Source organism: Thermobia domestica, chromosome 12 (genome assembly GCF_964235325.1).
Source record: "Thermobia domestica chromosome 12, izTheDome1.hap1.1, whole genome shotgun sequence".
Classification (NCBI taxonomy): Eukaryota; Metazoa; Arthropoda; class Insecta; order Zygentoma; family Lepismatidae; genus Thermobia; species Thermobia domestica.
In genome coordinates this window covers 101,857,265-101,883,732 of record NC_137465.1, presented here as the reverse complement: position 1 = coordinate 101,883,732, position 26,468 = coordinate 101,857,265, and the positions used below count along the sequence as shown (strand labels likewise).

The 26,468-nt window shown below is 35.5% G+C and overlaps 1 protein-coding gene across 8 annotated transcripts; it reads right to left on the bottom strand.

The window, feature by feature from the left end:
• Positions 1-336: 336 nt before the first annotated feature.
• On the bottom strand, positions 337-26,428 carry Vps33B (vacuolar protein sorting 33B). 8 transcript variants are annotated; one of them, XM_081733885.1, is made up of 5 exons: positions 22,680-22,769; positions 21,921-22,138; positions 18,783-18,938; positions 14,569-14,762; positions 337-5,457 (listed from the first exon to the last, which is right to left on the bottom strand). In XM_081733885.1, the coding sequence occupies exons 4-5, from the start codon at positions 14,724-14,726 to the stop codon at positions 3,810-3,812; spliced, it is 1,806 nt and encodes a 601-aa protein (XP_081590011.1). In that variant the 5' UTR covers positions 14,727-14,762; positions 18,783-18,938; positions 21,921-22,138; positions 22,680-22,769; the 3' UTR covers positions 337-3,809. The 8 variants fall into 8 exon arrangements, with proteins under 8 accessions (XP_081590011.1, XP_081590014.1, XP_081590016.1 ...); XM_081733888.1 differs by lacking the exons at positions 21,921-22,138; positions 22,680-22,769 and adding an exon at positions 26,359-26,428; XM_081733890.1 differs by lacking the exon at positions 21,921-22,138 and having other exon boundaries at positions 22,680-22,700.
• Positions 26,429-26,468: the final 40 nt, after the last annotated feature.

Genomic DNA, 26,468 nt, shown 5'->3' with positions numbered 1-26,468 from the left:
AAAACTAAATACATGGAAGTCACTGCGATCGTATTATTGCAAATTATGGAGAAATACTTTTGATAAATTGGATATTTTCAAATACCTAGGATCAATATCAACAGACCAAAATCGTATCCACGAAGAAATGATATGTCGACTGAAAACGTTCCTACAAAATCAACAAAGCTGTTGAAGAGCACCAAATTTTATTGATTTCTTTCTAGTAGGTCACACGAGTGGATACATTTAACATAAGAGTGCATTCGAACTGCTGAATCGCACTGTCAGTTTTGGTTTTTGACAATGTGATCTTAAACTTATTAAAATATATTTCCAATTTATAAACAGTATATATACAAATTTATTACTTTAATATATGTAGCAACAAATGTACAACAAAATAAAAAATAGTTAAATGTCATTTGCAAGAAGCAGAAGGATTCGACATCATACATATAATTACATACAATAACAACATGTTTACGCTTCAGTAAACATATAATTTAACAGCAGAATTTTATCGTAAAACGCTTCAGATTCGTATGAGACAATTGTATCAAATGCTAATAATACATCATGTAATACTGTGAAATGTATTGTACACACTTAGAAAACATACCTAAGTTCATTATGATAATTATCCATAGTTTACTTTCAGCAAAACTTCTTGTCGGAACTTAATTTGTTAAAAATGTTGAAAAATCTGTTAATAGTACACGCATACAGGGTTCACTATGAAAGTAATGAGCAAGATGCTACCCTGACTCAACAATCCATCGCAGCGCGCGCTGCCGGCGCGGAAAAAGTAGTGGGTGGTCTGTCCTTCCAAACGCGCCTGGAGTCAGTCTGCTGCAAGCAGTGACAGCGTGTGGATGTCGATCCGCGTGAAGCACGTTTTTACAAGTTGTAACATGGCGCGATGGAGGGATCGCTCGAACAACGCTACGCCATGAAATTTTGCGTCAAGTTAGTAAGAATGCTACGGAAACTTAACAGATGCTGAAAGAGGCCTACAAGCAGGAGTGTTTGTCAAGATCCCACCTCATCCTCCACCCGCCCCAAAAAGGCGCGCATGACCAAATCCCGAATCAAAACCACGCTCATTGTCTTCTTCGACGTTCGAGGAATCATCCTTTTCGAGTTTGTGCCACAAGGACAATCTGTCAACGCAGGATTTTATCTAGAAGTGCTCAAGAGACTGAAACGCACGGTCGCCCGCATTCGAAGTGACATCAAAGACTCAATGAAACTCCACCACGACAATGCACCAAGTCACACCGCCTTCACCGTCGTCGACTTCCTGGCCCGGAGCAGAACCCCAGTGGTCCCCCACCCCCCTATAGTCCTGACCTGGCTCCTAGTGACTTTTTTTTTGTTTTCCCGTTTGAAGAGACACCTCAAAGGAAAACATTGGGACTCCGTGCAGAACATTCAAGCCCATATTACAAGGTTTTTAAAAGCCATTCCAGTCGAGAAAGATCCTTTAAAGATGCTTTCCAGGCGTGGAAAACACGTCTCCAGCAGTGTATCGATGCAGAAGGAGCGTATTTTGAGGAATTTTAAAGATTTGAAACAATCGGAACAATAAAACAGTTTTTCTAAAGCTATTCTCATTACTTTCATAATGAACCCTGTATATAGTTGTGCAAGCAGTTTTCTCTCTTGTACAACAAGTTTTTTTTTTTTATTTATTTTTTATTTTATTTATCGAACAATAATTCTTTTCTTTCTATCTTTCGCAAGAACAATGAAACCTTCAATCATATGCCACCATGTGGATCACTGGCCATTAATATTTGTATTTTCTAAGCTACAGTATTATTCATGATTTCGTATCTGTCTCGACGAAAGTTGTCCAAATATTAACACTATAACGGCATGTTTCTATATTATCATATCACGTCATACTCTGTTAATTTTCATCTCATGCATTGTAACAAACACATGACAATTTACAAAACTAATACAATAGTATTTGACTTTCAGTTCCGATAATCACGTTAATATACAAGTATGCATGAATGTCTATCCAAATTCTGATTTTATGAACCTATCTAGTGATGAAACGTTAACGAAAGAAAGCGAGAAATGGGTGTTCAGTTTACCAATATCTCGAAAGAGTAATTGTGACATATGTGCTGATACTAATATTTCTATAAAAGTATTTTGTGAATTTTACAACACTAGATTTAACAGAAATCTCATACAATGTTGTTATTTCAGAATATCTGACTTTCAGAGAAGAAGTTTGACTGACAGTCTGTCTTGGTGGCACAAATTCCTTGTGGACGATCCCCGATTCGAAAAATCATCAATTTGATTTGGGATTTGCTCATCCTTACTTTCTTTGGACGAAGAGATTTTGCAGTGTGTCACTCCCTGCTTTGCCGTTTCGTCACGGATTCGTACTCAAAAATCCATGATTCATCGCGACTGAAGAATTCTAGCTCCCTCTCAAAGTGATCCAGATCAAAACACATATCCTTCAAATTAGCCTGCTCAATTCGTGATGTTCTTTGGAACGAGCTTGGCGCACACTTTTCTTATGTCCAAATACTGTGCTAAAATATGATGGATGGTAGGCACGTTCAAATTTAATTCACTGTTGATTACTCGCACCGTCAATAGATTTCGCTCTTTCCACATTGTAATCCATTTTTGAGGTTAAAGCTCTTCCTGCACGAGTTTTGTCTTTCACTTGCTCTCAGCCTTCTGAAAAGGACTTGTGTCATCCGAACACTTGTGCCCAGGATAGGGAATGTTCTTCATAAGCCCTTTGTAGCTTTGTGTAAGTCACAGTAGCGGATTCGCAAGGTTTACACAAAATTTGTTGGCACAACGTTCCTCAAAATATTGCCGATCGATTTTCTTAACGATTCTCATAAACACTTCATTTCAGACGCTCTTAACAATCGTGTAGAACCTGGAGCGAGTTCAAACTCGTACTGAGTCAGCAAAAGGGTTCACTGAACTGTCGTGCTAAGGTGGAGGCAGCACAGGTGCACAGTACTGCCAGTTTCATTACTTTTTTAACACACCACATATATATGGTGAAGACATGTACATCAACTTCAGAAAATTTTCCTAACGGCATTTTCATAGGTTTCACTCTTTACCTTGTTCATGGGTACTAATCTTTATTTACTTATTGTTGCTGTAGTTTTGATGCAGATATTTTTTTTTTTTTTTTTTTTTTAATGTGTATCACACACACTTCATCTAATTAAAGGAAGGTCATATTGAAGGCACTGGACTTATTAACACTCTAATTTAAGGATGTAATTTTCTTGAAACCTGCAGTTCACTAATTGCACGAATTCCCTTGAAAAGAAATTGTTAAGTTCTTTGAAATTATTTTAAAAATACAAAACGAATACGCTATCATACAGGAGTTTCATGTTATTATTGAAGGAGCGTCCATTGTTACTTTTAAGCAAAGTCAATGTTACTTGCTCGTATTTACTACGAAGGCAAGCACAATACGACTCTTCGAATATTGTAGAAGAATGAAAACATTACTCTTATATTATACTATCCTGAGACACTGTTGTAAGTGTATCTGATATTGATGATAATACTAATAAACAATCATAACCATTATAGATTAGCATGAGTCTTGACAAGGAACTTTAGTACAAAATATGGTTACATATTTCTATTAAGCATGTCAATAGGAATAAATAACTGAGTAATACCAAGTAATGGGTATTCTGACGCTTTACTCCTTTTGCTGTCTTATTCGTTCACAATGTGTTTTTGTCCATTAAGTTATCAATTTAGCTTGAAGAAAGTACCCTAAAAGCTTCCTCTTCTAATGTTCATTGTGACTAAAGTGCACTTCTCACTACAGAATTGCCACTAATAATTGAAGTCCCAGCAACAATAATTTGACAACCCGTGAGTTTTTCAAGCAGTTGGAAAGCAGCAATTTCTGCATACGTTACACCACCTACCATGAACACAAGAATTACTCGAGGTTTGATATCTACGGTTGTTTCTGTTTTGTTGACAGACTCCCAAATAGTAGAACCAGGAAGAAGTTTAAGAGCATCAATAATATTGATACGAGGTTCCTTTTTAATTAGCATATGAACGAACTGGCATACAAGCGGTATATATGAACCACTAAACACATACCCCATATCCTTTGGATTTTTCACGTCATAATCATCTTGAATGTCAGGAAAAAGTTTCAATTTCTGAGCTACTGTTCTAAAATTGCTCTGCCGTGGCAACGAAACGACCTGAGCCATGCGATTGGCAAGTTTACCAGCGTTGTAGCTCATGTTAATGCTAGACGGTAATGAAATAAGGGCTCCTTGTTGTGTGAATAATCCTAATTTCTCCAAATTATGGAACGTTACTAAGTGTTCATAACCGAAAGTATGAAGATAATGAGTCTTAAGAGAAATTGCTTCGTCTTGGGACAAACCATTAGAGGTTATGGACAACAAACTCGTCAGTCTCAAAGGTTTCAATTTAGAAGTCTGAGTTGCTATGGAATCTTCTATATACGAACACGTTTCTCTTTTACTTCGTCCTTCCAACATATTCTGTTCAACTCTTTGGAGGTCCTCAAATTCCTGACCTATTTTTCTGATAATATGTTCGCATGCACCAATATGATATGCTAATGACTGCTTCAAAGCTGTTGTTTTACGAAGTTCAGTGGCAACGTATTGCTTCATTTCTTGTAAAGCCATGTTCTGACTAAGGCCATATTCCGTTTGCAATTGTTTTGCTTTCTTACTCAGGAACGAAAATACATCGGAAAAATGTCTATTTTTAATCTCGTTGAACACTGTGTCGTTGCTGCTAAGCTGATAACTAATTGTACCGTTCTTTCCTGTAATAGACTTATCAAATTCTACAGTATTACTTTTAATCTCGAAAATTTCATCTAATAGGCTTGTATACGTCACTGGAGTTAATAACGGAGAAACATAATCTACATCGCGATCTAATAAAACTAAACACCCGATTTCATTATTCTTTTTACTGGAGTCGCCTAGCTTATCCAGAAAAGTGTTCGTCATATCATAGATGATTTTCGAGTACCTACCCTGGCCCACTACGAACGGAATTCGTCCGAAAACTAACTGCAACGTCCACAAGGACATCGCAACAGGCGGTAAGAAAGATTGATCTCCATTCAGGAAGAGCATTCTGAAGAACGAATGAAGTTCTAAAGACAAAACGTTGGTATCTAGTGCAATGAGCTCCCACGTTAATGTAAACATTTTCACATTTCCATAAATGCCCTCCTCTTCCAAAAGCTTGTCCACGGAGGCCAACTTCCAAGGAACCATAATAAGATAGTAATTATGTTTTAGATCTCGCTGTATTTCTGCATTAATTTGATCACACACATATTTAGCAGTGATCAGATCTGAGTATACTAAATAAACCCTGTGTGGATTAACAGATGGCACGCCAGATTTCTCCAATTTGAACATCTTATCAACACCATGTTTCCTGAAACAAGCAAACAATAGAATAAGTAAGTAAGTTTCGTTTTGCATCTCGAAACTACAGTAAACTTCCAAACTATGCAAATTCAATACTGAAACCAGAAGTAGTAAATGTTCGGTTGCAATGGAAAGAGAACCTGAGAGACTGAACCTGTTAATCGGAAGCTGAACCCACATGAAAAACAGTTTCTCGCTGTCTCTTATAATCAGAAAGGTAAGTCATAATTCTGGCAATAGTGTCACAACCCAAACAGCAGGCGCGTGTATACGCCCTGATCGACCGTAAGTACAAGCAAACTGGCCCAAGAGGTAGTGTGGCAATTGAACAACTCTTCGGATTGTAACACAGGCCGCCACTCCGTATCTTCAATCAGTTTCTAGTAGCAGTGGCGATGAGTGCTTAACGTCGATATGTGAAATCTTACTATATGAGTTCGAACTCAGGCATAACGCTCTATCACAACACAGCAACTCGTTGATTCCAGAAATTTCATGCAGGTTGTAGAAATGTCAAAGATCACCCAAAGTCCGGCCATCACAGGGTAAACAACTCAGGGGAAGATTCATACGACACACTATTGAGGAAGATCCATACACCAACACACGACGATTGTCAAATCAACTCGACATGTCACAGTCATTGTGATTCGTCACTTTCACGAGTTCGGAAAAACCATCAGGAGCTGCGGCATTGTGCCATATGAGTTGACCACAGCTCAGGGCCGGAAGATAATGGATGTATGCCTACAACTGCTGCAAAAATCCGCGTGATGTGGTTTTCTGAAACACGCAACAAAAAGTGGATTTTTTCCGAAAGTGCAAAAACAGTGGTTGAGCAGAGGCTGACTTCCACAACCGGTCGTCAAAAAGGGCCGTTTTGAGCATGAAGTCATGCTCTGTGTGTGATGGAACTACGAGGAGGCAATTCACTTCGGGTTTGTTCCTAACGCTCATGTCACCAATGCCGACGTTTATTTCGAACAGTTAGTGCGAATTTATGCTTCAATACGTCAAAAATACCCTGCATTCGTTAACTAACGTAAACCATACTTGGCTCGAAATACGTAACAAAAATTCAAGAATTTGATGGTATCAAACTGTGATAGTAGGCATATAATCCTGACTTTGCCCTTTCGGATTACTTACTATTTCGGCCCATATGTTCACGAACCCAGACGAACAAGCAGATGGAGACAGCAGTGACTGACTTCTTTTTTGCTTCTTAAGGACAAGACGTGGTGTCGATGTGGAATGAGGAACAGGTAGGTAGGTGGCTGCAGACAGTCCAACATAGGCTATTCTTAGAATGTTAAGCTGTTTTCATTGCCCTGTGATAAATACAGGTATGTTGTATACCAGAATAGAATATTGCAAGACTTATGTCTCACCTTGTATTAGTATGTATCGTCATCTGCAATAAAAAGTTCGCATATACTGTAACTTAATTCAGCTTTCTTACTATATTATCGCTTCTTTGTGCTTTCCTTAACAAAACGGTGTAATAATGAATAATTATTTATTATTTTGGAGAAAAAATAAAGCAAAATAAGAAAATTATAAGCAAAAATCCTTTATTGTTATGAAATCTTAGTCTGTCAAATAATTACGCGAAGAACATACCGAGGGAAATTACAGGGAAAAATGACTCGACACAGTGCACAGGTATTAGGAACACTCACTAACATATGAAGCTATTGAACAGAAACATGAACTGCGCAGTCAACTACGTATTTCTGCCTTGAATATGCAATTCACACTTCATGCACAGTTCCAATATGCAAAATCAGTCAATATCTTTAGGTTGAAATTACGGATATAGGGAGGAAATGACTATTTAAAACTTCAAGTGTGAACCTGCGTTTGGAGCGATATATTAGCAATATTACAACATATTCTTTCATAAGTTGTCTCGGTGGTCAAGCGTGTTTAGTAGTGCTCTTGAAATTGTGGCATCGGAGGGCGGCAGTTCGAATCGGCCTCCGGGAAGTTTTTATTTTTTTCAATATATGGAAACATTTCTTTAAATATAAAGTTCTGTTTTGAAGTACTTGAAAAAAAAAAAAAAAAAAAAAAAAATCAGATGTACTATCACCTTTCAAAGCCCAGTTACATTTATTCACCCTGTCATCATTTATATACGAAGATGCTAAAATGAGGAACGTTAACATTGCTATAATGGGAACAGATTTCTGATTTGAATACCAACCTTAAATGACACGTGCAAATCAAAATTATTCATGTTCCTGATACCTATTGTAATATACAAGTGTATATGTAGAGAAAGAAAGAAAGAGAGAGAGAGTATGTGAGAGAGATAGAAAACAATATAGGCTTGTATTTTTAATTACAACGTAAAAAGCTACTGTCATTCATAATCTGGATTTTTAGAAAGCGATTTGGACGCTTGAAGCGACTTAATGTTCATAAACCTTTTTCTTGAAGCTTTTGTAATTAATGTCGCAAATAGTCCCATGCTTTGTAATATGTGCCAAAGAAATAAATGTATGTTTTTAGCAGGATAGTATCGTCTACCTTTTGCTTCTATTGATGGTATAAAAATAATGTTGATTTTAATATCCCTTTCAGCATCAAGGCTATATGAGACGTTTACCTTGCGTGGAATCCGAACCACATGAACTCACACCGGGAATCGAACCGGCTCTCTTTTGTCAAAGGTGCGTACGCTAACAGCTTAGCTACAAAGGAACACGGTATGAAACTAGAATACCATACATTACCCCATACTACTTCACCGAAAGATTTCTGTTTTATGATCAGTTTAAATAGTATTTCTGGACACGGTAGCGAAAAATGTATTTGCTTTCACATGCACTGTACGAAAAATACAAAGAATAAACACAGTAAAAACGAAACAAGGAAAAGGATTCAAAGCAAAGTGCTTTGCCTCTCTCGAATAAATCACTCAATGTATTACAAGTGCATATCTCGAGCATTTCCAGTAGAACAATTAAAACGCGCTGGCTTTATAACTTGCCTGTGTGGTCTAGTGGCTAGTATGTGCGTCTGTGGTGTACAGGATCCTGGGCTCGATTCTCGGTGGGACAACTTTTGGAAGTTAAATGTTCTCGATGTGTCTGTGTTCGTGTCCCTATCATTCAAGGTTACTGGAAAGAACTGTAAAACGTGTATAACCGAGTAGAAAATATACACAAGTTATTGACAAGGGGAAAGCAGATTTTGGTAAGTGAACTTCAGGGCCGTCTTTCGCGACGTAACTTAAACAAGAAAACAAGTGGGATTAGCGAGGCGTTTGAAATTACAGTAATGATGATTGACGGTTCGGTTCCTAGTCCGGTTTTCTTTCAATATAAGGATATTTGATTTTTTCTAAATATAACGTTATATTTTGAACATTTGAACTGGTTATAAAAACAAAATCAGATAAACTGTCAACTTTCGAACCTCTGTCACTTGTATTCCCCATCTGTATCTATACGAAGATGACGCTATGGAAATGCTAGCACTACCAAAGTTCAAATAGATTTCTAAGTTAATATCAAATTGAAACCACACGCCCAAAATGAGAATACATGTTTCTGCTTTATATGTATAGTTTAATGATATCAAACACAACCCCCTATCTCCACCCCTTTGGCGGTAGGGGTAACTTTAAAATTTTAAAATGGGACCCCCACTTCTTATTACACATTTGGATTCTCCAAAAAAAAGTGACTGATTTCACCCAGAATTGAAAACAATTCCTTCACGGATGGCACTTTAATCGATACGGGAAAGGGAGGGGTACCAAATCGTTATGAAAATGTGGTTTGCCAGACCCATGCTCTGTGGTTATACGGTTAGCATACTGGACTGCGGAGTCAGAGATCCTGATTTCAATTCCTAATAACCGTAGGGGGAACACCAAATGGGTACGCTACAAGTAGTGACTGACTATTTTCATGAATGTATGCATCATATAAAAATTCCTTAAAGTCTGATACTTAATTATTATTATTAATTTTAATAATAATAATAATTATCATTATTATTATTATGAATGCCAATGAAAATGTATCTACGTCACTTTCACCGTTAAACAATGAAAATGAAAAAAACATAATAGCAGTGGACAAGACTCGATCGTGAAAACTTCTGTATTGTAAGCTCTAACTCATCCCCTGAGCCACGGAGTAACACATGGAAATCTTTCTTGCATAAGATATTAGTAGTTCAAAACAACACACTCTCTTTTAATAATTCCTATGCCCCTTGCTGTCATCGATGACATGAAAACAAAATGTTACACATTACCCCATATCATTTCACCAGTAGATTGCTGTTTACTGATCTGTTTAAACAGTATTCCTGGATACCTAAGCGAAAAACGTATTTCTTTTTCATGTATTCTACGAAAAGCCTAAAGAGTAAACAAAAACGAAACAAGCAAAAGGATTCAATGTAAAGAGCTTTGCCTTTCTCGAACAAACCACTCAATGTATCAGTGTCATTGCAAACAATGTCCCCCTGATGTAATGAATAACAATATGTAGTAAAGATCATGGAGTCTTTAGATCGAATCCAGCTTGTCATATGGTTTTGTTTTCTTCACCACAATAAAAGTTTTTTTTTTTTAATTATCCAGTCATGTGAGAAAAGCAAATTTTGCCGAAATATAACATTTCGTTTTGACAGGCATATTAGCACGATGAGTTTTATTTCTTGCAATCCAAACCTGAAGAATGACCTAATGAATAACGTTTATGGGTCTTTCGATAAGCACCATCTAGTGTTTTCTCGTCGGCAACGTTACCTTTTTTTTTTTTTTCTCGTTTGTGCGCATCACATTCTGTTTTTCAATGACTTCTAATGCTACATTTTAATCCGCTTTTACTTCTTTCGTCGTGTTTACTTCCATCTGCAATGTTAGATTTAGGCATAGTTGACTATTCTCTAAATTATATAGAAGTTTGTCAAGTTTCCAGTGGACGTCAGCTAATCATTTTCTTCCAAGTACTAAATGTATTCAAATATTTATTTCAAACGGTTAATTTGATTTCCTGTGATGTTCGGACAGACAATCACGATGTCACTTTTACATATTGACCGCCTTATTTGGAACTTGCCCCATTTTCCCCTCAAAAGTCTTACTTAAAAATTTTACTTTAATCATCTTCTCCCTTAGGCTAAAGTGGAAGGGTTCTAGAACACTGGTCCGTATATCAATTGAGTCGTGATAAAAGAAAGAAATCAACCTGGTTACTAACCTGCCTTCACTCACTCTCGCTAGCTCGAGAACCAAACTGGTTACTAACCCAAATTCACCTCTATGTGCGGACCAGCATTCTAGAACCTTCCCGCCTAAAGGGCGTAGTAGTTAAATATTTCATTTCATTTTCTTATTTAATTTATCTCTTCCAAATAACATTTTATCTAATATAATAAAATATTATTAAGTGCTCGCAAATATGGGAGCGAGCTCGGAATCTACCGTAATGTGCGGTAATCTTATTAAATAGGTTTTACTACCAGATCAGTTGTTGAATGTTTCATAATGCTATTACTAAATTCCATGAACATTAAAGCGAAATAAGTAAAATGATGAGATTGACAATTTTAACTGCACAGCATTGCAAAGCTGACGGTGTAGATATTTACTCCATTACGCAAATGCTGTTTCGAATACAACCATTACATACTTCATTTTCATAAATTTGTTCTCATAGAAATTATATCAATTTCCTAATTAAATTCAATTTATAGACAATTTTGTCTTATATATCAGCTGATACTCATGATAAAAACTATACAATAAGTTAACATTCGATGTAAACAAATAAGAAATGTATGATGTTACAGATTCTGGAATTGCAATTTAATTCAATTTTAAACAGTATAAATTTTCTATGTTTGTTTAAATTGCTTTATAAAAATCCAGATTATGATTTACACTAACTGTTTTAATTAAAAATACAAGCATATATACAGTATTTTATCTCTCTCTCGCACTCTCACTACATATACACCTGTGTGTTTCAATAGGTATCAAGAACATGAATAATTTTCATTTTTGATGTATGGTTTAAGGTTGGTATTCAAAATGAAATGAAATGAAATCTTTGAGTTTTACGTCCCACGGTTATGCCGGTTAGGCTAAAGGAGACGGTGGTGATGAGTAATGAATGAAATGGTGGAATGAAGAAAGTGGGAGGAAACGGGAGAACCCCGAGAAAACCCACGCACACGGTGTTTGTCCACCACAAAGTTCACTTGGCGGGGGCTGGGATCGAACCCGGGACCCCAAGCACCAGAGATGAACGCTCTACCACTGAGCCACCGCGGCCCTAGGGTTGGTATTCAGATCACAAATTTGTTTTCATTATAACGGATGCGGTATTGACGTCAATAAGGATTGTTAACGTTCCCCATTTTAGTGTCTTCCTATATAGCCTAAATCAGGGATGCAAGGGGCGAGTGGTTCATCTGTGAATGGCGAGTTTTTCATATCACTATTAAAATGCCGAAGGTAAGTAAATGATTTATATTGTGGGATGTGGTCTAGTAGCTTTTTTTCTTGGGATAGTAAAATTTTGTTACTTATTTGTATCCCTGGCCTAAATGATGATCATAGTGAATAAATGTGACTGTGTTCATCTGGTCTTGTTTTTTTCAAGCACTTCAAAGTAGACATTTATATTTTAAAAAGGATTTCACTATATTGAAGAAAGAAAGAAAAAAAAAACCTTTCCGCACTCAGGCTCAAACTGCCACCCTTTGATTCTAGAATTTCCACAGCATTGCTAAACCCGCTTGGCCATGGAGGCATGTTACGCATTAACGCGCTGTAATATTACAAATAGAATCGCTCCAAGCGCAGGTTTACACTTGGAGTTTTAAATAGCCATTTTCTCTTTTTCAGTACTTTCAACTGAAGATGTTAATTGATTTCCCATATTGGAACTTCGCGTGAAGTGTGAATTGTATGTTTATCTCAAAAATACATTATTTTCTGTTCCTTCAATTTTACGTATTTGTGAGTGCTCCTAATACGTGTGCACTGTGTGAAGTAAATTTCTCTGTAATTTTTCTCGGGATATTCTTCGCGTAATTATTTGACAGACTAAGGTTTCATAAGAATAAAGGTATTTGGCTTGTAATTTTTTCATTTTATTTTTTCTCAAAAATCATATAATTATTCATTACTACACTGCTTTGTTAAGAAAAGCATAAAGAAGCGACAACATATTAAGAAAACTGAATTATTAATGAAAATGTGGAAGTTACAGTATATGCGAACTTTTTATTGCGGATGACGATACAAATTAATATTGAAATCGAAAGCTGTTCTTAATACTCCTGGCTTTAGTAAAATAATAAGGCTAAGAAGAAATTTATTCTTGGGAGTCGGAATCCACACCTACAACCGTTTTCGCTCTACGGAAATCGACATTAGAACAGTTAAGTGTTAGTTGATTTTTACTCTTCTACTTGCAATAGAGCACGCTCCTTCAGACTTCTGCTCGCCCGAGAAAACCTCATTGAGTCGATTTGCTAGTGCACGCAGCCAGAAGTTACTATGAGCAAACCTGCCACCTACCTGTCAGTGTTTCCATTTCGATATTTGTGATATCATATAGAGTAGATTGAGTGGAGCGGAGTGCTTACGGGAAACGCAAGTCACCAATCCTAAATTCATTCACCCCTTTTTGAGAGGATTTTTTTTTTCTCGTACAAGGAAGAAATTTTATTACATGTTTAATATGTCGACAAACATTAACGGGTTGCTCAAAGAAGTTTAATGTTAAGCGACATTTTTAACTTACCGTGATAAGCTAGCGTCTCTTATAATGGGCATGGTAAGTCTGAAGGAGAGAAAAAGTCCAGGCTGGTGCAGAAATAATAATATTCGTTTTTTTTTTTTTTTTTTTTTTTTTTTAAATTTATTCTTCTAATAGTTGAAGGCTAGGCAGTAACATCTAATACGTTACACAATTTTCAAGTTTACTTTCAACGTAAAGAATTTCATTCCTCAAACAGTCGTATGTGAACCACCCGTGATCCACAGCGTGGTTTCGAGTGCATGATAATTTTGACACTGCATGATAATTTTACGATTACATCCAGAAGATGTATAAAATAAATGTACTAGTAATTTAATTTTGTTTAGTTCGAAATAGTGTTTGAATTATTCTTTGTAAAGTTAGTAACGATTTTTTTTTTTTTTGAATGAATATTTTATATGAAATAATAAAATAGTACTACGTAAAATTTGATTACTTTAGGTTTGGAAAACAACATCTGAAAAATTATTTATTTTTGTATTTACATACTCTCAAAAATTACTGATAAAATACCTATTGAAAAACTACATAAATATATAATGCGAAATCTTCAAGTTGCAGTATTGGGTATTAAATTGAAATATAAGTAGATATTCTTTCTTTTCGCTTTTTAGGTAGGCTATTGTAAAGTGAAGAGCCGCTTAGCGTAGTCGGTAAGGGTATCTGATTCGATCTGCGGTACGGAAGGGAATTTTACAGTAGTACCTACCAGAAAGAACAAAGAAAACATTTTTTTTCGTAATGGCATATAAAACAATTTCTATGTTTATATTTTGAAGAAAAAGTACTCAGTGCTTATATTTACGTAGTTGTTCGACGAAGACTAATAATGCGGAACATATAACATACATTTTTGCTTTCACAGGAACTCTGGTCATTTCTATTTCCTTTTCATAATCACAAACATTGTAATATCTTATGGCTTAATATATGCAAATGCAGCAGATTATTAAAATAGCCGCAGATGCCCGAACTCATGAGATCTGCACTCAAGAGTTCAGAATTTGTCTTGGTTTCAATACCTAGGCACATTACGATGTCACTCCTTTCAATTATATTTATGCCCTTTCCTGGTATTCAATACAGGAACGTACAAACTACGTACTTAAAATGAAACTATAACACGAAATCATGCAGTGGATAAATCAAATCAATGATTCTCAAAGCAGGTCAAAATTAAATAGGCAGATTTTCAAATAGTCAACTAGGGACTACTTAATGTTAAAACTCAACCTTGTAATTTATAAATACATATCTTTCAAACCCTAACCTTTCAATGTATTTACAATATAAAAACCAACCTTAGCAATACAAACCTTAAAACAGTAGCTCCTGTTATACATTCCAAAGGTTTCATCAAAACAGGATCAATAATCAAATCTTTCTTACTAGGAATCTGATCCAATATCTCAACGATTTTTCGTTGTGATATCTGTCGTAATGCACTTATATGCGATTCTACATTACTCTGCATCTCGAAGCTGCTTTGTAAGTAGAATTACAAATCACCCTACAACAAGAGCGAAAGTTTAGCTATCTTATTAATTCAAAACAACTGACAGCGCAATTGGAATACAGTGTTGTATATCGATTTATACATCTTAAGTTTTATCATAAATATAATGCATAATTACATAACATGCACATGAAATGGATAATTATTTCCCCAACTGTTTGACTTTGATCCATGTATTATACTTCGTATTATGTTACTACATGGACAGATATATTTTAAGGTACACTTTTATTTAAATATTTGCTCCAGTACTTGCCTTAGGTAATATGTAATCAAAACTTCCGGCCCAACAGTGAAGGAATATAGATAGGTGAATGGTAATACTAGGTAATTCGACATATTTCCTCTTCTCATCGGTCAATGGGAGTGCACTTCTTACAATAATTCTGTAACAAATTTAACCTTTAAAAGAATTCCTTTAAGTTCCTCCTGAAATCAGCTTTTCTCAGTGTCAACCACTACATTATTTTCCTGAAAACTCTTACCCTTCAAGTCTATCTTCAATTTTGGGAACAAATAATGGTTTCATGGTGGTAATGCAGGATCCCAGAAGACCAACACCATCACTTCATTAGCGGACTTCTACCGTCCAAATCTGAGTACAAGTAAACTCTGGAACCGCGAATGCAACTGCTGTTTCGCGCTTCTAGATCATAGCAGTGGATCTCGGTTTTATCCACCATTACAAGAAAACAGACGTTCGAAGAATCGGTTTTATTTTGAAGAAATATTTTGAAAATGCTTATTCACGGAATTACAAACTTAACATTATCATCTTTCCAATGTCAAAACATAAACTTAGTATTTTAGGTAACAAATTTTATATATATTTAACTAATGCAAAAACTCTAGCTTACAAAAGTTCTTAATATACTATGGAACATTTATCAAAGTCATTTAATTTTACGACACATAGAAATTTTATAAATTTACAGTAATTTCCTGAGTACTTGCAGTAATTAAATTTTAAAATATCGTACTTATTAACAATTAAATTCATAATTATCATAAACTACACGTTGTTTAATTCACTTGAATTTTCTACACTAATTTTAAAACTCTTCTTCGTGATATTACACTTTTACATGTTGTCGCCCCGCTGTATTAACAGTGAAAAAATATTAAAAAAAAAAAAAAAAAACCGTTAAGTGTACACTTCAGTACCATTTAATATTTGCGCATTTCATTATATCAATACAAAATAAAACCAATTTGATGAATGAACAAGTACTTGCTTGCACTAAACTTTTCCTTCAGTCTGGCTATACTATCATGAGATCCTGGATTCCTAGATAATGCCGCCTACCTGGACGCTCATCAGCTGGTTTTATGCTATTTACTCTTTGTCTTTTCTTTGTAACTTTGCCCCTCCCTTTTTGATGAAGTATTTAGCGAAAGTAATATTGTGTAATTCTTTAGTGATGGTTTGCTGAAAGAGGATTTTTGCTCCATACCATAGATGGGCATATGCGTGTCTGGCGAAAACTCCGTGAGGTACTGCACTTTTCGTACATATCATTAGTGCAGACCGTTGGCGATGGGTGCAAGGTGTTGAGCACGTTTATGTAACAAAAACTAGATTTTCAGATGGTTATAGACGAACTCAAGACTGATATCTGGTATCGGATTTTCTTGTAGATTAGATACATATTCCAAGATTTGGTTGGAGTATAGCGTTCCTTTTCAAACTGAAGCTATATGAGATGTGGACTTACAGTTTAACGTGGAATCCAAAACACCGTAATGTGTTTAAATTCCTAGGCTCTACCACCGGAATCGAACCCGAAACCCTATGCAACAAAGCTGCGCGTACTAATTACTAGACTAGTGGGGAGGATTGCACTTGGCTACGATTCTTCATAGAATAGCCATCATGAATGTTCTGTGTAGGAATGATTCGGAAATGAAACAAAATGAAATTTTTGAAGCGAGTGTTAGTGAAGCTTCTACTATTTGACTCGACTGACGTCTGACCCACGATAATTCCCCTTTAAAATTTATACGATTTTGATTTAATTTGGTATGTGTCTTCCTTGCACTTGCAGAAATAGCTCTACTGTTTGAGGTTGCTATCCGTCAAGTATGACGAAGGGAGGGAAGGGTGTAAAATCAACCCCATGTTGCAAGTTTACACATGTACGTAGTAGTGCACGACAATTTTTCAATATGAACCACGTAAATATTTTCAATTATGACAAAACTAATTGCATATTTTCTTTATGACTTTGTAAATATACCCACAGCTTAGGGTTAAAATCTGCAAAGAAAGAAAGTGTTACCCCCCCCCCAAAAAAAAAATTCAAACCTTGTGTTCAATTATAATTTTCCTTAAAAAATGTTCGGTTTTGGCGTACTATGTCGTACCCCCCTCCCGCAAAATTTCTTTTAAGAGTTCCAAGATACATTTTCTAAAATTCAATCGGTTTTTATACACTATAATGTGCATTTTCTTTCAATATTTTCATTATCTGTAGTGCTTGAGATTAAACCCAATCAACAATGAGCGGTGAACTCAGGCCCCTCATGTAGTATGGATTTCTGGAATTTTAGCTTGCAGTCATATCAAAATGTACCCAATTTTTCAAGCATCCCCCAGAAACATAAGTCTAGAGTGCATTAGGGTATTATTAAAAGCTAAAGTAACGATGAAAAATTTAAAAATGGTGCCCATATTATTATTCTACACGTTAAGCTGGGCATGAATAATAATAATAAATTCTTGTATATGAACAAGTAGCGACTGATTAGGTGGAACATCCGAAGTGAAGAAGGAAGATTCTAATGATGTATGAAATGTACGCGATTTCAGGAACGTCAGGAGAGAAGGCTCTTTTCACATTTTCGCGAAGGGAGCGGATATACATCTCTAAGTATGATAGTAATAGACTTATCTACAGTGGATCTAGCTTACCGTTTGATTTAAGGTTCTTTTTTATCATAATTTTTCCTTAATCGATCCTAATAATCATGACCTCTTCTATTCCACAGAACATATCTTTGTTGTAATCGACCAACGCAAGCGCAAGAGTTAATGTTACACGTGCGGAAAGCGTCGAGACTAGAATATGCCGTAACCCGTAACATTCCTCTGATGCAACGGTGAAAGACCGACTCCAGTTAGAACACAGAGCCGCACAGAGCATTGTAACATGTTTTGTTACGCTCTCACATGTACGGTGGGCCATTAAACTGCCCGCACATGTATCACTAACATGTGCTGTGTGATATTAGATTACAAATCTGGACGCACCTGGACGGTAACGTGTCAATGCAAAACTACCCATCACAGTATGGCTCTAACGTATGTTAGTACGAATTTTTTACTGAGTTATTATTGATTTTAAGATTTTAGCTTACCTCCTACGATCCTTTTTCAGAAATGTGTGTGTTTTACATATTTCTAAAAAAGGAATACAAAAGACAAAAATAAGAATATATTCTTTAAGATTGCTAACTAATTACACTGTTAATAAAGTTGAATTGAAGGTTGATCATAAGAAGTTCTGAATATTACGAACAGTAATTTTGAGACAATGGTTCTTTGCATCGGTTGTAAAATTTAAAATCAATATTAACATATAATGGGATTAATACGGAATTCACTGAGCCTATGTGGAGAAACATTCGTAATTACATGATGGCACAGGACATGACTGTGATATATATGTAACGAAACCACATTATTTAACTCCTCTAAACATATAGTTATGATTAATTAAAAAGCAGCGAGTTGGAAACAACTAACACTTCTAATGTACTACTTTTTACGCAGTAATACGTATTTAATGACAATGAGACAGAATAATAATAATAATAATAATAATAATAATAATAATAATAATAATAATAATAATAATAATAATAATAAAAAGAATCAGAAGTAAAATTGAAAGCTGAAAACCAAAAATCAAGTAGAGGTAAATCTCGGTATTATATATTAACACAACTCATCTTATACAGGAATGTAAAATTGGACGCCAGTGATTTTTTTTTCTGCAATTTGCGGAACCTTACCTATATCTCCTTCTGATATGTTTCGCTGGCAATTTTTGCAAACATCGATAAACCAGTTCTCAATCGATACCGTTACAAGACTTCAAATAACTCCACCCAGAGTACCCATGGACAAACAGATGTAAACGTATATATATGTTAAATTTAATATACCTACTGGGAGAGAAAGACAAAACTAGTAGTATAGATAGATATTTATATAGCTATTTATATACTTTTTGTTATGTACAGTTGAAATACAAAAAGAATGTGAAGACTACATAACTAACGACTTAGGCATTGTGGCTCTGACGAAAAGTGCCCGAACAGTAGATTTGAAATATTGGAGAAATAAAATACATACGGAAAGGAATGTTATAGACGTTAGAAGATAATTAATGCTATAGCATGGTTAATTAAGATAATTAAAGCGTACTATTATACCGAAATACTTTTTTTCTTTTTTGCATGGATTGGTTTCTTTTTTTGCACACATATTATCGATCTGCACATGCGTTAAAAAAGAAAAAAAACTCTAGAACGTATTACGGTATTATTTAAAGTAAGGGTCCTGGTCGAATATATGTTCACCGCATTTTGCAAACTTTAAAGGTAAAATTCAACACTCTACATGGAAATATGTTTATGAGGAAGGCTAATGTTTAGCAGAAGGAGTCCAGCAGTTGTTTCTAAAAAAGCCATAATTTCGGTAATTTCTGTTTACATTAGGTTAGCTTAGGTTACGTTAGTATAGGGGTCTAGCATAACTTTCCAAAAAATGATAGAATTTCGCTTATTTCAACTAATATTAGTTTAGATTAGTTTACGTTAGCTTAGGTTAGTTTAGATTAGATATGGTTAAGTTATGTTAAATCTAAGTACTTGATTCATTCATTTCTCCTGTAAATTTCATGTTTTTTACAGGATTCTGGACCTCTTTTGATAAACAATTTCTGCAGACGACAGAATTAAATAAGATATACAGCCACATTTTATGTTTAGAAGTATAGGGTTCTAGCGTGAAACCACCACAAGCGTTATTGGATCTCGTATAATAGCGGAAACCCAGGCGATTTCCCACCGTCGCTGACGTGCCTGCTCCCTTCGAAAACTCCTCCTGTGAGTTCACCAACTTGACACTACACTCATTTGGTTACATATCATAGTGCTTTCTAGTGGTTATCTAGCACTGTAGTTTTCGGTTAAGTGCCGTATCGCCGGACTAATTTTAGGAAATTTACCGGGACAATTGGAGAATTCATTTAAGTTTGTGAGGAGGAATGAGTGAAAGTGAGATAAGTGAAATAGTAAAAGTGAAGAAAGCAGTTCTTTTTGATGTTGCAAGCGGCACTGTATGTGGAAGCGGAAGGACTATCTCGCGGAGAGATAAATGTTTTATGATATAGTAGCGCGAAAGGCATGGCGTTGGGGAAGAAGGAAGAGCATTTCGTGGGCTAATTAGCGGAGCATTTATTTAAGGAGACTGTTGTACACGATTTTCTTCTTGAAATTTACCAGCCTCAGTTTTGAACCTGACTTCTAACTGGTCGCGAATGTATTTCAACACACGTATAGAAGCTGTATTGTATGTTAACAAATTAAGCGTTGCAAGTATGAAACCATGTCAAGCGCTATTGAAATTTTTATGACTGCCAAAACCCACATGTTGTCAGTACCCTCGCTTACGCGTAAACTCACCGTCGGTGACGCGCCTGCTCCCTTCGCACGCACCCCCTCGCTCGGCTTGGGCCCCCTCGCTGCGCTCCTGTCCTGACTACGTTGGTTTGTGTTTTTGCACTGTAGTTTATATGTAACGTAAAGTAACGTCATCTAACGTAACTTAATAACCAAATGCAGTGCATTTTGGTGCTTTTTTTCCGTTTTGAAAGTGGTCCGGCGATACGGCACTAATACCGTAGCTTTTATGGACATACCTTTGCGCTCAACTCATATGCAAATCGTGGAATAACTGTAATTTTAGAACAATTACCTCTTGTTGCCACCTTGAACAACATCTATGCTAAGGCCGGTATTGTCATTTCGCCCAGCGAAAACTTTTCGGAGAACAATATGACGGAAGTTAGTGAAAAAAAAAAATATAACTTTTCGTGGATATAGTATACATGAAGCTGCATCAGTTCCCGAAGGAGCAGGACGCTCATACTTTTAGGGATTATTCATTGAGTATATACGAACTTACAAAGGGGGTAACAAAGCGACCTTTATTTACTTATCGACTGATACGAAAATAAAAAAGAACGTACCTGTACTATATATCTGCATGTGTAGTGCCCTTGTACTTTATCTATGACTATGTGTATGGGGGGGGGGGGGTTAACGCATATCGCATGTCTTGTGCACATGGATATTTCTTACTTTTGCACTACGTAGAAAATTTATGGTACTTTATGTAGAAGTGGTAATAGAACACAGATCACGGGGTTCAAATGTACCGGTATACTATTACTTTTTTTTTTTTTTTTTTTTTAAGAAAAGAGCTGGACCCCTTCTGTTAAACATAGGCAACATTTTTGAATAATTAGGATTGAGTATAGCCCGCTCCCCCCAGTGATTTTTAACGAATCATAGTGATTCTAACGATTCATACTAGTTCATAATGAATCGGAATCGCATGTTATAAAGATTTAAGATGTAAATCTTGCGGTAAGGAAGCTTTAGTATAAGTAGTAGTAGTAGTAGTAGTAGTAGCAATAGTAGTAGTAGTAGTGGTAGTTAGTAGCAATAGTACTAGTAGTAGTAGTAGTAGGAACGGGTTAGGAGCCCCGCAGGGGTTGGTTGGATTCTGTTCTCGATATAAGTAGGGTTATAGTTAAGGAGCCGTACTTCCCATTTAGGGAAGGACGAGAAACGCCATACTTTCAGGAATTATTTATTGACTATCTAGGATGTTAAAAAGTAGGTAATAGACTGAGTTCTTGCCCTTGTACTTAGGGTGTTTAGGTAGTGCAACAGTAAGATGTATCCTCGTGCACGGGAGATGAGAAGTAGCTGTTCTTAACTATTACCATAAGTAGTAGTAGTAGTAATAGTGACTATTCTAATTCCGGTGACAAAGAACTGGGGGGAGCGAGCTATACACAAGCCAAGAATTATTCATACAAATACCCTTAAACTCAATCTATACAAAATATTCTATACCTGTTACACTAATATATAAAAATCCATACATAAGTCAATTGAATGTTTCTTTACACAAATGTGTACCACTACTTCATGTTTATACTATGACGTTGAATGGTAATCCATTTAAATGTTAATATTCAGCATAAAGCTTCATAAAACAAAATTTTTCCTGTCTTGTCTTGAGACCACTATCGGTCAAGTAGGTAGGTGCACCAGCATTAAAGGCATATGTGCTACAATTACAAATTTTCTTATGTATACCTCACACGGTGGATTTGTGATTCAGGAACAAAATTGAATAAAATACAGGACACAATTGGGAAGAAAGGACACAATAGGGAAAGGTCCATGTTCCGTTAAGGGGGTCCAAAACTACACTGGACTCCCTTAAGCTAAGCTAAGCTAACCTAACCTGACCTAAGCTAACCTAACCTCACCTACCCTGACATAACCTAACCTAATATAACGTTATATTATGTAATCAAACGAAAATCAATAGAAAGAAATGGTGTCAAAGACACTGGACCCCCTTAACGGAACATTGACCTAGGGAAAAAGGTCAAAGTCAGAAAAAGGTCATAATCGGGAAAGAACGTCAGACAGTGAAAGAGGGCTGAAAGCCAAGTTGAACAGGGCAAAAAGTTAGAGGAAAGTGGATAGTGTATAATGAAAAAAGAAGAAAAGAGTATAAAAAACAAGGAGATGTATGTACGTGTAAATGTAAAACAAAATGTAAGTGTAGTGTAGGTGTATAGGAAATCCCACTCCACTCACTTCCTCACAAAGCACCCCAACACACGACGCACTCGCCTTAACTGCCACTGTCGAAATCATTTACTTTGCAATTTCTTCTTCTTCTTCTTCTCCATAAAAAAATTACAATGCGGAAATGTTGCTACATTATTTAATAAGACCTATTGGCATTTTACTGAGGTATAGGCTGTTCACTTTCGTCGTATACAGTTGCTGTCCTATGCCGACACATCGCGGGTGATGGGGGATGTCACCAAATTCAGTATGGGGGCTTATTTATGGCTGGTCGAAAGAAAGTGGGTGAGGGTGAAAGATCTGTACTTGCCATTTTCCCTTTTTGTGTTATTACTAGAGCTCTTAAAAACAGCACAACAATAAAACATAATACATAAGAAGTTTGTATTATATACGAAGAAACGCTTGCGAAACTGCTAATAAATATAAAAGGGGTTAGCAGGGGATAATAATTATTAATAATATTATTTTAAATATTGCCTTTGTCTTACAGATTGCCTAAGTAGGTTTTAAATGAGCACATACGATTTTTTTTTTAAATAACTACTGAATCCGAAATAACCTTAAGAAACTAGGAATTGGAATTGTGCAGATCAGGATATAAACTTTTATAATTATAACAAAAACGCAATAACATGAATAGACGCAAATGTTTATTTCTAATTTATATTTCAGCCAAATGATACTGGAATTTTATTATTTTATATTTTTCTCACTAGTCCCTAGTGTTTTTCCTAGTGTTGCTTTAATTCTACGTCTTTTCTACACGGCTAATTAAGCGTAATTTATTGTTAAGATATATAGTATTAGACTAGTGTTGCTCCGAGATGATAAGTATCTTGTAAATTCGAGATAAGATTAGAAAAATAACAATTCTCATCTCATTTTCGAGACTAGAATTGAGACGAGAAGATGAATTTCACGAGTCTGGCAGGCAACTCTATACTCGCCACGACCTTATCCTGATAGCCGAGATACGCAACTTCAATTCGGGCGCCTCCGCGCATGTTACATAGTTCTTCACGTTACACACGTAAAACATTACTTAGGAGATCAATTCAAAGAGCTAATTGAGTTCAAGTATATAAAAATGTTAATACAGAAACAATATTTAAAATAAAAAGTACTAGGTTTATTAGTAACGGGTTATGAAAATGACGTCACGACTCAGAATCGGAAAGAGAGAAGGAAAGAAAAGAGTGAAAAGCTGGTAGCTAAGATGCGAGTCTCTTGCAAGTGTTGCAAGATTATAAACTTGAAAAATCTTATATCAAAAACAGAAGACCAGTAAAATTAGTTAATTGATCAATGTTAGAAATCGTCCACAATGGATAGGAAATGGCTTAATATTTTTATATGATATATAAATTAAATAGAGTTGCTACCCGTAAGAAACTTCTATGCCTGCTGATAAATGAAACAAAAGAAAGAACGGGACTCACATGTAACTTCTGCAATTTTTGTGCAGAGAGTAACACTGCTCTGCCAAATATCGTCTTCGCGCGTGTGTTAGTTTGGGTACGTGGGTGTAGTGAAACTGAAGCCATGGAGAGTGTTAAGCGCGAAATTGAAATCATGAATGAATCCGAATTATCTTCTCAGTATTATTGCAAACGCGAGGAAGGGAAACCTCTTTAAAGTCAAGCAAAGCAAATTGTCAACAATGTGTAGTCTCGACAAAGAGAAAAAATGCAGACAAAACTGTTGAAGAAATTGTTGATATGATTGTTGCCGGTTCGCAGCTAGTTTACTCATTGCTAACGTAGAGTTGCTGTGCTTTGAGAAAAAAAAAATCGTACTTTTAATTTATTATGTGGAAGGGTGGCTGCTTGTGTGTTTCTGTTTATGATTGACCTTTTCCAGGTAGATATATGAGAGTAACTTCATTTCTTATCCTTTCTTACCTTAATCAATTCAAATGAATAATCAAAATAGTTTTCATGCTCTGGAGTTTTAATTGTGAGGATTGCAAATACATCACGTGCGAATTTCCAATACATTTATTACTATTGTCGTGCCTTCATGAATTATTAAAAACAAATAAACCAAGAAACATTTTTCGTAGCGCCAGGAAAAGAACGAGAAATCACCGCTCAGCGCGTATCAGCTGAGACCCAGAGCAGCGCCAGTTGAAACCCTGGCGAATGAGAAACCAACCAAAACACACACACACACACATACAAAGGCTTCCCTGCGAAAAGGTTCGCGTGCCAACATGTACTAATGCGCTTGTGATTCGGCTCTCAAGTTAACATTGCGTTTAGTATAGTTGTAACACCTCACTTTCATGGGTTACGTTTGTTTATCAGTATGAATATGAAAAATGTATTATTATTATTTGTTTGGGTCGCCATGTTGCTTCACAACAACAATTCTTTTAATAGTTTGTTTTCAAAATAATCCTTCAACTACATAATATAGGACCAGAACGCTTCTAACGCATCTCACACATATCAGGTATCCAGATTCTTGTACAGTTGGTGCAGATAAAGTAAACAGATTATAATAATATGATAAAAATATCGGCCTATGTTTAACAGAAGGGGTCCAGCTCTTTTCTCTAAAAAATGATACAATTTTGGTAATTTCTGTTCACATTCGGTTAGTTTAGGGTAGGGTTGGTTAGTTTAAGTTAGGTTAGGTTAGTTTAGGTTACGTTAGGTTAGTTTAGTTTATGTTATATAAGTATAGGAGTCCCGCATAATTTTCCAAAAAAATGATAGAATTTCGCTTATTTCTATTAATATTACGTTAGTTTAGGTTAGTTCAGGTTAGCTTAAGTTAGTTTATGGTAGGTTAGGCTAGATTGATTACGTTATGTTACGTCTAAGTACTTGCATCACTCATTTCTCCTGTAAATATTGTGTTTTTTACGTGCTTCTGGACCCCTTGTACTAAACATACCCCAAAATATCAAGCAAAATAATTATTAATTAAAGAAATAGATAAGGATTTTAATATTTCAGAAGAGCAAATTTTATAACAACTTGTATATCTTCTATTTTAGGCGAGATGATACCATCAGTAGTTTCAGCGGCGAATCTACAGCAATATATCTAAAACATTCATATCTTCATATGTACATTTAGCTCATTGTAGGAACAAATTACTTAATTGTAACAGAATACAACAGAGTGCAATTGTCAACAAATCGGGTACTTTTTCATTCTTCATAATTTTCATAAAACAATTATCGTAGACAATACATATATTTATTTTATACATTATCTTTTATCATTTATTTATTGTCGTACTAATTAAAATTTTCCCCTGTTGATGACAACTCTGATACACGATACTCTGTTGAAACTTCCACTATTCTGACATTTGCTTTACAAATATTTAATTATCAGATTGCTGCTACAAATAAGCCTAACTAGAGAAACAAGTTTTCAGTTTTGGCACTTTAATGCTTCTCATATTTTATTTTATTTAAATAATAGAGGTATCGAACTAAATTTGCTTGATATAGTCTTATAAATTGTGGACATAATTTTGGTAACTTAAATTTTAGGCATAAAGCTTAGCGACATATAGTGATTAGGGACAAGAGCTACTTAGAACGACATTCCTACTATATTAATCGTAGCTACTCAATAATTTATATTAAAACATTAATTATTTGATAACGAGATTCACAAAATTAGGTGTAGTTCTTTCCTATGTCTAATTGTAGATTACCTACTTTGGTATAACAAGTACATTTTAAGATTAATAGTGTCACAATTTACTTTTCATTCCGAACTAACAATTTTTCGTTCTTTTTCTTCAAAACTTCAGTACTTAGAAAACCAG